General features: G+C 39.2%; 1 protein-coding gene across 9 annotated transcripts in view; it reads left to right on the plus strand.

Annotated features, from left to right (window-relative positions):
* Nucleotides 1–7,354, plus strand: part of MGST1 (microsomal glutathione S-transferase 1) — a 23,095-nt gene extending 15,741 nt beyond the window's left edge. For 5 of the 9 annotated variants that reach the window (XM_081821285.1, XM_006738706.3, XM_031033905.2 and 2 more), the window contains one exon: nucleotides 6,749–7,354. In XM_081821285.1, the coding sequence (XP_081677411.1) occupies nucleotides 6,749–6,995 (247 nt within the window). In that variant the 3' untranslated portion in view covers nucleotides 6,996–7,354. Of the gene's footprint in view, nucleotides 1–3,590 lie in introns of all 9 variants that reach the window. The other 4 variants (XM_081821288.1, XM_081821289.1, XM_081821284.1 and 1 more) reach the window with 2 other exon arrangements.
* The last annotated feature ends 4,090 nt before the right edge of the window (nucleotides 7,355–11,444 follow it).

Raw genomic sequence — 11,444 nt, forward strand, 5'->3', positions numbered from 1 at the left:
TTTTTTTTTTTAAAGATTTTATTTATTTATTTGAGAGAGAGAGAATGAGAGACAGAGAGCATGAGAGGGAGGAGGGTCAGAGGGAGAAGCAGACTCCCTGCCGAGCAGGGAGCCCGATGTGGGACTCGATCCCGGGACTCCAGGATCATGACCTGAGCCGAAGGCAGTCGCTTAACCAACTGAGCCACCCAGGCGCCCCCCCTTTATGGGATTTTTAAATTCAGTTATATTCTTCTGCTCTGTGATTTCTTTTTGATATTTTTTTATATTTTCTTTTGCTATTGAAATTCTGACTTTGTTCATGCATTTCTCTCCTGACCTTGGTGAGCATCTTTTGACCATTATTTTGAACTCTCTATTAGGTTACTTATTTCTATTTCATTAAGATCTGTTTCTGTAAATTTATCTTGTTCTTTGGTTTGAAACATATCCCCCTATTTTTACATTTTCCTTGGCTCTGCATTGGTTTCTCTGCATTAGATAAAACAACCACTTCTCCAGGTTTTGACAGAGTGGTCTCATGTAGGAGATGAAACTTGTCAGTCATCCTGGCCTGAGCCTCTGGTTGTCTCTTAGACCTTTGTGATTGTCCAAGCTGCCTTCTTTGTTTTTACTGGCTCCCAATTGTTCTGGGTGTGCCAAGACTTGTCACATGTTCCAAAGGGAGGAACACAGTCAAGATCTAGATATAGGCTGGTTGGAAGCTGGATGCTCAGGTAGCAGTGGGAAAAGTATGTAGTTAAGCCCCTTCTAGGGAGATCCTGGATTTGGGCATTTTTGTCTGCTCCCTCTGTGCTGGACCTAGATATAGCCATGGGGAGGGATAGCTGCAGTGACTGCTTGGGCTTGTTGAGAATGATTCTTTGTTTGCTGTATTTTTATGGGACTCATGAGTGGTAGTGCTATTAGCCATAAGGGCATGGTGATCCGGAGACCGAGCTGTAGGGCTGCAGCCATAAAAACTGGAGTGCATACAGGTATATGAGCTCCTTCCAGAGAGATTCTGGTCACTGGGATCAAGCTAGAGGGAGAAGGTGGGGGAGATGTCTGCTGGCTTCTCTGGTTTCTAGGAAGGATCAAAGCCCAACCCTAGATGCATGCATGCTGACACTTAGGCAGTAGATTTCAAAGTATGCAGTTGGATCCCTTTCAAGAAAAGACTGGGAGATGGACAATTTTGCCTGCTCCCTCTGTGCTGACACACAGCAAGTCTTGTGCTTCCCTTAACAATTTCTCTTCTGTTTGCTGTAAGTCTTATGGGTCTTGGGAATGCAATCCTCATTGATTTTCAGAGCTAGATATTTTGGGGTCCCATCCTTTGGTGAGAGTCCTAAATGTTTGGGCACTAAATGTGGGGTCCAAACCGATTGCTCCTCAGAAAGAAGCTTGGAGTTGGGAGTTCCCTTTCAACTGTATGGCACTATGCTGGGGGCGGGGTTTATGGCAAGATTGTGTCTCAGCCTTTCCTACCCATTTCAATGTGGGTATTTGCTCAATGTGTAGCAGTCACTTAGCTGGTTTCTGGATTTCTTTCAGAGATAATTACTTTGTGTGTAGCTGTACATTTGATGTGGCTGTGGGAGGAAGGGAGTTCAGGAGCCTCCTATGTCACCATCTTGGGTAACCCACTTCCCCCACAGAATTTTTTATATTGGGATTCTATTACCAATCTATTAGTTACCTTTTTCTAACATCTGAAACATCAAAGTTATATACCATCTTCTCACTTAGTCTTTTCTTTTTTTTTTTTTTTAAAGATTTTTTATTTATTTATTTGAGAGAGAGAGAGAGCACATGAGAGGGGGGGAGGGTCAGAGGGAGAAGCAGACTCCCCGCCGAGCAGGGAGCCCGATGCGGGACTCGATCCCGGGACTCCAGGACCATGACCTGAGCCGAAGGCAGTCGCTTAACCAACTGAGCCACCCAGGCGCCCCTCACTTAGTATTTTCTAATGCTCATCCAAACGTGGTTCAATTTAGGCACATTTCAAGGAATAAGTAAAATTATATAAAATTAAAGAAACAGTGAAGTGTTTTCATAGCCATACTTAAACATACAGATATTTCGTTTTATGGTGAATAGTTAAGATAGGAAACATCATGAGTATATTTGATGCACTGTTTCAATTTGGTGAGTATGAATAGGTGAACTGGATACTGAAATAAAAGAATTTATTTCTGTAATTCAGGAACCAGCTGGAGTTTCTAAACCCTCTAGGACCTAGATCATATTTGCATTATCACTTTTCTTGATTCCCTGTGAAAGTCTGAAGCCCCTCCCAAGATTTCTGCAGATTCCCTCTGGTATATGATCTCAAGATTCACTCTCAGTCTGGGTTTCTACACGTGTGCATGTTTCCATAGTCTACATTTTGTTAGGCTGATGTAAACTTGGCTCTTTCCTCAACTCTCAACAAACCAACTTAAAAAATGTGGATAAAAGAGACTTGATGAAATTGAGGGGCAGTGTTTACATTATGGCAACACAAACATTTCAAGTTGTATGTTAGACAGCTTTGACAGTGTCCTTCAGCATCCTGTCCCTGGGGAAGTTGCACTGTACCTTCTTCCCCTCAAATAATGCCCACCATCACACCATTTTTCAGGTTCTTCTTTGGCTCCATATACTCTTCTGCTCTTCTAGTACCAAAATTATGCAAAAAATTTAACCCCAAGTTATTTATTAAACAAGAATGTTTTTCTCCTAAGAGGAAGTCTGTGCTAGGTAGTTTGAATAAAATGGTAACTTCTGCTTCACTTAGTTAATGTGTTTGTTAAATTAACGGTCCTACTGAGTAAATCAGCCAGTCTTAAAAATGGACGATTCCAAGAATGTGGATCTAAAATGGTTTCAGGACAAAGAATGTGAAAATTTCAAACAGTATCAGAAAATTGTAAGTGTTATGATGAAAACGAATAAACAGTAGAAAAGGTGAGTACAGCTTTGTGGAGTTGCCAAAACCACCAAAGAGACATTAAGCAGTTTAGAACTTTTGTCTTTACCTTTTTGTACGTCCCTTCTAGAGCAGATAATCACATACGTGATGCTGATCATGACCCTATACTCATAACATTGCCCAGGACTTGAAAGTGATAACAGTTAGATGCTCAATAGCATTAGTAAGTTGAAGGGAACATCCAAGTGTCACGTGTGAAAGCTTAACAAAAGATATTTTAATTTTGAGATTTTAGATTTTTCCCCATTCTCCCCTCCCATCCCAACCCCCCCCCCATGCCAATAGGACTGACTGTACTTCTAGAGGAGAAAGCCCTTATTGAAGCTAGTCAGGTTGTGAACAATTTACCTTAGTTCTTTCTGAAAGGAATCCGTGTCCTCGAAGAGGTGCAGCGACTGTGTGCACAGCGCCCCCTGGTGATCAGATCCTGCCTTTTCAGTGTGGCAACAGAAGAGTCTCCAAGAAAGACAAGGTGTCCAGTTTCCAGTTGTATTTTTTGAGACCTTATCGACACCATCAAAAAGTTTCTAGTAACAGTTCGCTTTTGGAGATACTTTTCAGATAATGAGTTTCCATAATCTCCTCATTTGATTTTTAACCTGGATTTTTTTTCCCATTACTTCCACATATAAAGCTATTTCTATCAGTATATCCCAATGGCAGGGACTGAATGGGGCTACAAATGAAGTGACAGGTATGCTTTCAGGTATATGCAATATTGAGAAAATTAATACATACACATAGGGGGCAAATAAGTAAAAACATAAAGTAATATATGTGGAAATATCAAGATAAGTGGCTTAAAGTAAGTGACTTGCATTCTGGACAGACAAAAATCAGAGATGATTAGAAAACATTTTACGTATGTATTTATTTAATCCCATCTCACCGTGTTCTAGAAAGAATATGAGACCATATATCCATTCAGTACAACAAGATGAAAAGAAAGTTGCAAAGTAATCAGGGCAGCTGGAGAAATAAAGAGAACCATTCAAAAGGAAAAGAAGGCAGGCTTGGGTTTGGTATATAAGGGAGAGGAGAGGCGTTTAGAATATACTACCTTCAAAGGCAAATAATACCTTTTCACTGAGTGTTTAATGGAATATAGGTGACACTCACTGGGGATTCTGTCAAGGGACTGAGCCTTGGGCTGGGAGTTGAACTAGATGGCTTCCCTTCTGGCCCCAGTGCCTGAATAAAGCATTCACTGAGAAATCATTGTGTGGACATTACTGTCATTTCTTGTATTAGGGTACTATAAAAGAACTTCCCTGCCCTTGAGGGGTTTATAACTTTTCCCTTGAAAATAAGACCAACACACATGTAGTAATTAGAGAATGATATAAGGCAGCCTCTTATTAGATGTTAAGTTGTGGGGGACAAGGTATAAGTTCTTAAAATATTTAGGAATATTGCATGAAGGAAGAGCTTGAATGATATTAGGATTTGAGAAGAGGAAGAGGAGAGAGATCATGGCAATTTGGAACAATTTCTTTGTGGGAATTTGGGCACACTGCTCTATGTTGAGCGTGAAGAGCTTTGGCTGAGATAAGGGGGTCTGGAAGAGTCTGGTATGAGGTTCCTTTTGTACTTGGCCACCCCCAGACAATTCTCAAAGATGTGTAGCAACACTGGTCCAGGTCAGGTGGATGACGCTGAAATCCAGGTGGTTCTGATCTGAGGCAGGGAGGTGTGACTGGAGCATCATGAGCACAGAGAAGGGTTGGTGGGAAGGTCAACCACGGAACAAGCCTATACCAAGGGGCATCTGTCTAAAAGAGAAAGAAAAATGGGAGCAGGGATCATCACGGGGGGGAGGGGATAGACCCAGATAGAAAGTGGTTGTGAAAACTGAAATTAGCACCTGCTAATAGACTTTGAAAGCAGTCTACAAAGGACTGAAAGATGAAAGAAGCTGCACCATCATAAGATGAACTCTGTCGTTTGAGCAGAGAAAGGGTTCCAGTGGACAGGTGATACTGAACTACAGCAGGTGCTCACTGGGAGAGCTGGGAAACCGAATGCCCTGGCCAGGGTCTAAAAAGATGGCGTGAATTAGCACTGAATATGTCATGAATTAGCATTGAAGATGAGGGTCTGTTGAAAACAGGCCTTCCTAGGACGAGGAGCAGTGTTATCTGTAAGATCATTTGGAGGACTGAGGACAGGGAAAGAGAGTTGAAGAGGAGAGATAAGATAGAGGGAAGCCAGAAAAAAATGAGGGGCTAGTAAGGTCAAAAGAAGCCCTCCTCCGACCTTCCTTCCCTCAACCCCCAGTGAACCATATTACTTCTTACTGTCCTTGACTTTCTTCTCTGTTTTAAAACTGCATTCTATTTGCCAATTGCTTAAGTAGGCTTAGAAGTAGACATTGTTTTCCATGGGGTCTCCCTTTTAAAACTTCTTCCCCAACTTTAAAATGTCTGTCCTTTTAGAAAGTTGTGAGGGAGAAAACTAACATGGCCAAGATTGGAAGTGAAGTTGTATCTGTAGTCCGGCAGGAGAATTCAAAGGACCAAAACAAATAGCCTTGGTGTAATTGGTGAACTGGACCCTTCCTTAGTAAGAAATAGTATTCCTGTCCCTTCTTGCCCACCTTGCTCTCAGTAGCCTGTTCCATGATGGAGTGGGAATGGGAACACTCATATCTTTCTGTCTTTTGCTTTTACTTAGAAACAGGTCATTCTTTATATAAATCTTTCAAAACCATTACTTATCTAGGTGACTGTCACCTTCTCCAAACCTTTATGTTGTCACCATCTTTGTCAGGAACCTATGGAAACCAGGAGAAAGGAAAGGAGGGGGAGACAATGGTGATTATTGAGCAGGCAATATGTAATCATTTTTTGGTGGAAGAAAAGAAAGTGACATAAAACTAATTTTTTTTTTGTTTTAAAATACCTATCAATAGCTGATAAGCTCTCTCAAAAATTTTAATTTCTAGTCTAGATTCTAAAGCAGTTTTAAATCTGTCTACTTAAACAGGGACATTAGATTTTAAAATTAAGCACTTCAAAAAAAATCAAGTCAATAATAAATGGGCCTTCTGTTCACAACCCTAGCCAGAGAAACCCAAGGTGCCATGAACTGGAGGAAATCATCTAGCTATGGTATAAAGATAAAATTTAGGAAACATATCTTTCTATGGTCTATAATTTTTGTGTATTCTTTGGACTTTGCTCCCTCGGTTAGCTAATTCTTTTTGTAATTTGAGGATAGATTGGCTAAAATTTTACCCATATTTGAAAGGCTACTTATGTATTCTGTTATTTGAAGTTGAGAGCGTAAGATTCTTGGTATTGAATTGGTAAATTAATTGTTGGCAACCTAGTAGTTGGGGTGAATGGGCAAGGATTGTCTGAGTAACCATTCTGTAGCCTGGCAGAAGTGAGGGAGTAGTCTTATGAAAGATTATAACCAAAAGTTCTTTCTTTTGGAAAGAAGAGTTTTAAGAAGAGCCTTGAATTGCTATTGTATGAACCTCAGAAGAAAAAATATTTCATATCTACAAAACTGAAATGAGTTTTATGACACAGATGCAATTTTGATGTTCTTGAAAGTGAAAAGTGTCTTCTCTGTTATATGTTGAGATATGCTAAGGATAGAACCAAAAATAATAAGACATTTTAAATAAAAGCCAAATGGTTAAAGAAACAAGGCAATTAGAAAAAGAAAATAAATCTGCATTTTTAAGATCCACCAACATTATATTTAGTTTTAGAAGAAAGGGAAAAATGAATGGATTTCTACAGATTTTGAAATCAGTGTTTTTCTAATCATCTTTTCCTACAGAGCTCACCTGAATGACCTTGAAAATATTGTGCCATTTCTTGGTATTGGCCTTCTGTATTCCTTGAGTGGTCCAGATCTCTCTACGGCCCTCCTGCACTTCAGACTCTTTGTTGGAGCACGGATCTACCACACGATCGCGTATTTGACACCCCTTCCCCAGCCAAATCGGGCGTTGGCTTTCTTTGTTGGATATGGAGTTACTTTTTCAATGGCTTACAGGTTGCTGAAAAGCCAGTTGTACTTGTAAAGAGAATCATACAACTCATCCAATTATTTTCTAAGAATTCTGTACCTCCAATTTATAATGAATGCTTTTTTAGATTCTAAGTGGGAGGAGAGCAGAGAAATTAAGATGGGGCAAACAGTCTGAATGTTAACATCACCAATATCATTTATTCTTGTTCTATATTTGTACTCAAAATTTCACATAATTCTTAAATCTTTTGACTTCTTCTTTAAGTGCCTTGTTGTAAATTCCGATTATAATTTGTAACATTCATTCAACATTTAATATTTGAAATCTACAAAAAGGGTGAATGCATGTGTGATAAACCTATATTGCAATATTGCTGAATCAAACACATGAAATAAAGAATTTAAAGAATAGTTTTATTTGGTTCAATTTTTCCCAACTTATATTTTCAAAAGTTTTAAACCTACAAAAAAGTGGAAAAGTAATACAATGAACCTTTATATATCTTTCATCTAGATTTACCAATTGTTGACATTTTTGCATATTTGTTTTTGCTCTATCACTCAATGTTTTTTCAGATGAATTTGAAAGTAAGTTGCAGATATCATGATATTTCACTTCTGAATACTTCAACATGTATCTCCTGTGAATAAGACAATCTTCAAATAACATTATCACACACAAGAAATTTAACAATATAATAATATTATATATATATAATTCATACTTCAATTTCCCCAATTTTCCTAATAATGTCCTTTATAACTGCTATATTTTTTTAAAAAGATTCATTTATTTATTTAGAGCGAGAGAGAGAGAGAGAGAGAACATGAGTGGGCGGGGCAGAGGGAAAGAGTATCTCCAGCAGACTCTGCCCTGAGCGTGGAGCTCGACATGGGGCTCGATCCCTCAACCCTGAGATCAGGACCTGAGCCAAAACCAAGAGTCGGTCGCCCAGCCGACTTCGCCACACGGGTGCCCCTATAACTGCTATACTTTTGATCCAGGAATCAAACGAGGACCACACAAGCATTTTGGTATCATTTCTATTTAGTTTTCAATAAAATGGAAGAGTTCTTTCATTTTCTTTCTTTTTTTTCTGTCTTTAATAGCATCAACATTTTTTGAGGAGTATATGCTGATTGTCTTACAGAATGAACCTTAATCTGGCTTTATTTTGTCTATTATTTTCTTGTTCTTAGATTCAGATTAAACATTTTTGGTGTTGTTGTGTCTTTCACATGACAACCTATCAATAAGCATATGATATCAGTTTGTCCCCTTATCGGTGATATTAAATTTGATCAACTTAATAAGGCAGTATCAACCAGACTTGTCCATTGTAAAGACATCTTTATTTTTGTAATCATATGTGGGGACAAATTGACACTGCAAATTCTGTTTTCCTATAAAATTTCACCCAATGGGTTTGGAATCTAATGATACTCAGTTTGGTTTCTACATTAAAATATGAATATATAAATATAAAAATTGATAGAATATATAAGTATACAAACCTATAAACACATATAAATCCACACAGATTGAGATCTTTCTGTCTTAAATGGAATTATATGTGTTTAAATTCTCATAATGAAGGATGAACTTTTAAAATATCAATATTTTTCTTGTACTTGCTATTAAATTTATATTAATTATTTATTTGGCTATCTCTTGATTAGTCTTACTTTTAAATACATATTTCTTTAAAAATGCCTTTAGTGGCTCATAATTGTTCATTTAGATTTACCACACAAGAGAAAATCATTGTGTAATGTTTTAAGTCTCATAATTTGAGCAACTCTGAAGTCCACAAACAGTACCTATTGGACTACAGAGAATTCTTACAAGTTTCTCTCTTTTATTATTTTATTTATTTTATTTTATTTTATTTTTTCTAACATTAAAAGCAGCTTTGCCTATCATGGGTCTTGGCTTCAGAAAAGCTTGTGGTGTAATTAATGGAAAAGACCATGAGCTTAGAAGTGAAAAGCCCAAAATTCAAGGATTGGATTTACCTGCATAAACACACACACACACACACACACACACACACACACACACACTGCTCTTTAGATTTGAACAATCTATTTACCTTATCTGAGCTATAGTTTCCTCAAACTTTTTGTGAGATTTTTTTGAAGGTCCAATGATCTATATAAAAAAAGTACTTTCTAAACAGTAAAGTGTCCTCCATGTGTAAAATTATTTGAGTAATCTATCAGTCATAAAGATTCAGTTACTTGAGTTTTTCCTAGCTTCGTGTGAGATCTCTTTAACCATAGTCATTTTTCTCACCGTTTTCTTTTTTTTCTTTTTTTTTTAAAAGATTTTATTTATTTATTTGACAGAGAGAGACACAGTGAGAGAGGGAACACAAGCAGGGGGAGTGGGAGAGGGAGAAGCAGGCTCCCCGCAGAGCAGGGAGCCCGATGCGGGACTCGATCCCAGGACCCTGGGATCATGACCTGAGCTGAAGGCAGTCGCTTAACCAACTGAGCCACCCAGGCGCCCTCTCACTGTTTTCTTAAAATTTCTGCTTCCCTGGTAATGCTTCTCAGAGTAGAAGCAGAGTGGACTGTGGCTGCTATCCTAATGGTTAGGATAGGTCAGCTACTAATATTTGATACCCATTACTAGACAATTATCAGGATAAAAAAGGACATTTACGTTTTATATTCTCAGAGGCATAAGAACTATGTGTTATGTGCAGAACACACTTAAGAAAAACTGGAAACACCCAGAGATAACCTACTTCAATTCTCAAGTTTGAATAATAGTTGTAAAGATAATTTTAAAAGTTTCTAACTGTATTTTCCCTCACAAGAGAAGCTGTAGATGTTGGGGGATTTATTAATGGAATTGTTTTAATGGCAACAGGTGGATGAAGGGGTAGAATATTCACTGGTCTAGTCTCTCCTGCATCAAGTCTCACGTGATCACATGATAGCCTGGTCTTTAGAGTGAAGTCTGCAGTGAGCAACTTTAACCTGTGATCGGACAGACACAGGAAAGAGAGTGCTCAGTTTACCTAAACACTGTTACCTGTGAGGGGTATGATGGATATTTTCATGTTTCTTTCTTTTTTTTTTTTAAAGATTTTATTTATTTATCTGAGAGAGAATGGGAGACAGAAAGCATGAGAGGGGGAGGATCAGAGGGAGAAGCAGACTCCCCGCCGAGCAGGGAGCCCGATGCGGGACTCGATCCCGGGACTCCAGGATCATGACTTGAGCCGAAGGCAGTCGCTTAACCAACTGAGCCACCCAGGTGCCCAATATTTTCATGTTTCTGCCACTTAATTAGAATTCTGAAAGGGAGGATTATGTTTTATTTATTTTTGTACATGTGTTCTCATTCACGCACACAGACGTGCGTGTAAACGTACACAGACGTGCGTGTAAACATTCACACCCACGCACCTCGTACTCACAAACATCCCACTCACACACACCCACGTAAGTCCCAGACTGTCACCAGTACTAACCATTATGGGTACTTAGTGATTAGGTAACATGTTACTGCTTCATGCTTTGCCATCTCCCTTCGCTCATGCCTTGCTCTCTCCTCACTTACCCTAAACCAACTCTGTCATAAGTAATTTGAGATCCTTCTGCAGAAATCAGAAGATATTTATCTGTAATTCTTATCAACACTGTGTCTAGGGCAGTAAAGGGAGTTTTGTTGGGGAGGGTGCAGGGACTCTCAGATGGGGCTGGAGGGTAGGGCAGGCTTTATGGAAATCTCTACAGCTAGTATCTGTACACACAAATGTGTACAGGTATTGAATCTGTATTATTAGGACACAAGCCCTATTGCTTTATCATATTACATAGAGTCTTCTTAACAGGTGGGGACATCTATTTGTAAGATGTACTTATTTGGCTTGGGTATGTTGAAAGGTGGTGGGACATAAGAGATTCATGTATATCAAAGGCCTTGGTGCTTTAAAAAAGGTTAAGGAGGGGCGCCTGGGCGGCTCAGTCATTAAGCGTCTTCCTTCGGCTCAGGTCATGATCCCGGGGTTCTGGGATCGAGCCCCGCATCGGGCTCCCTGCTCTGCGGGAGGCCTGCTTCTCCCTCTCCCACTCCCCCTGCTTGTGTTCCCTCTCTCGCTGTGTCTCTCTCTGTCAGATAAATAAATAAAATCTTAAAAAAAAAAAAAAGGTTAAGGAACCTTATCTAATCAATGCCAAATGAATGAGTCCCTCTATTTTGAAGGCTCGGAGATTTATTATTTCGGGTATAGGGGGCATTAGGTCCTGAGAGGTAGACTCATAAGAACCAAAATATAAATGAGACTGCAGTTGAATTAGAATGGTAGGGAATTCATCCAAACTCGGGCTTGTAACCGTCCCATGGTCTGGTGGTCTGAATCCCACGGGTCAGTCCATTCTGCCTCCATGGTCAAGGTGACTTGGAAGCTGAAATCATGATCAGAAAGCCTCTGTTGATTTTCTCTGAGGCAGCATTGCCAGAGGTTCTAAAGTTACTCCGGAGCCC

This window comes from Leptonychotes weddellii, chromosome 5 (assembly GCF_054177405.1).
Source record: "Leptonychotes weddellii isolate Sample4059 chromosome 5, ASM5417740v2, whole genome shotgun sequence".
Lineage (NCBI taxonomy): Eukaryota > Metazoa > Chordata > Mammalia > Carnivora > Phocidae > Leptonychotes > Leptonychotes weddellii.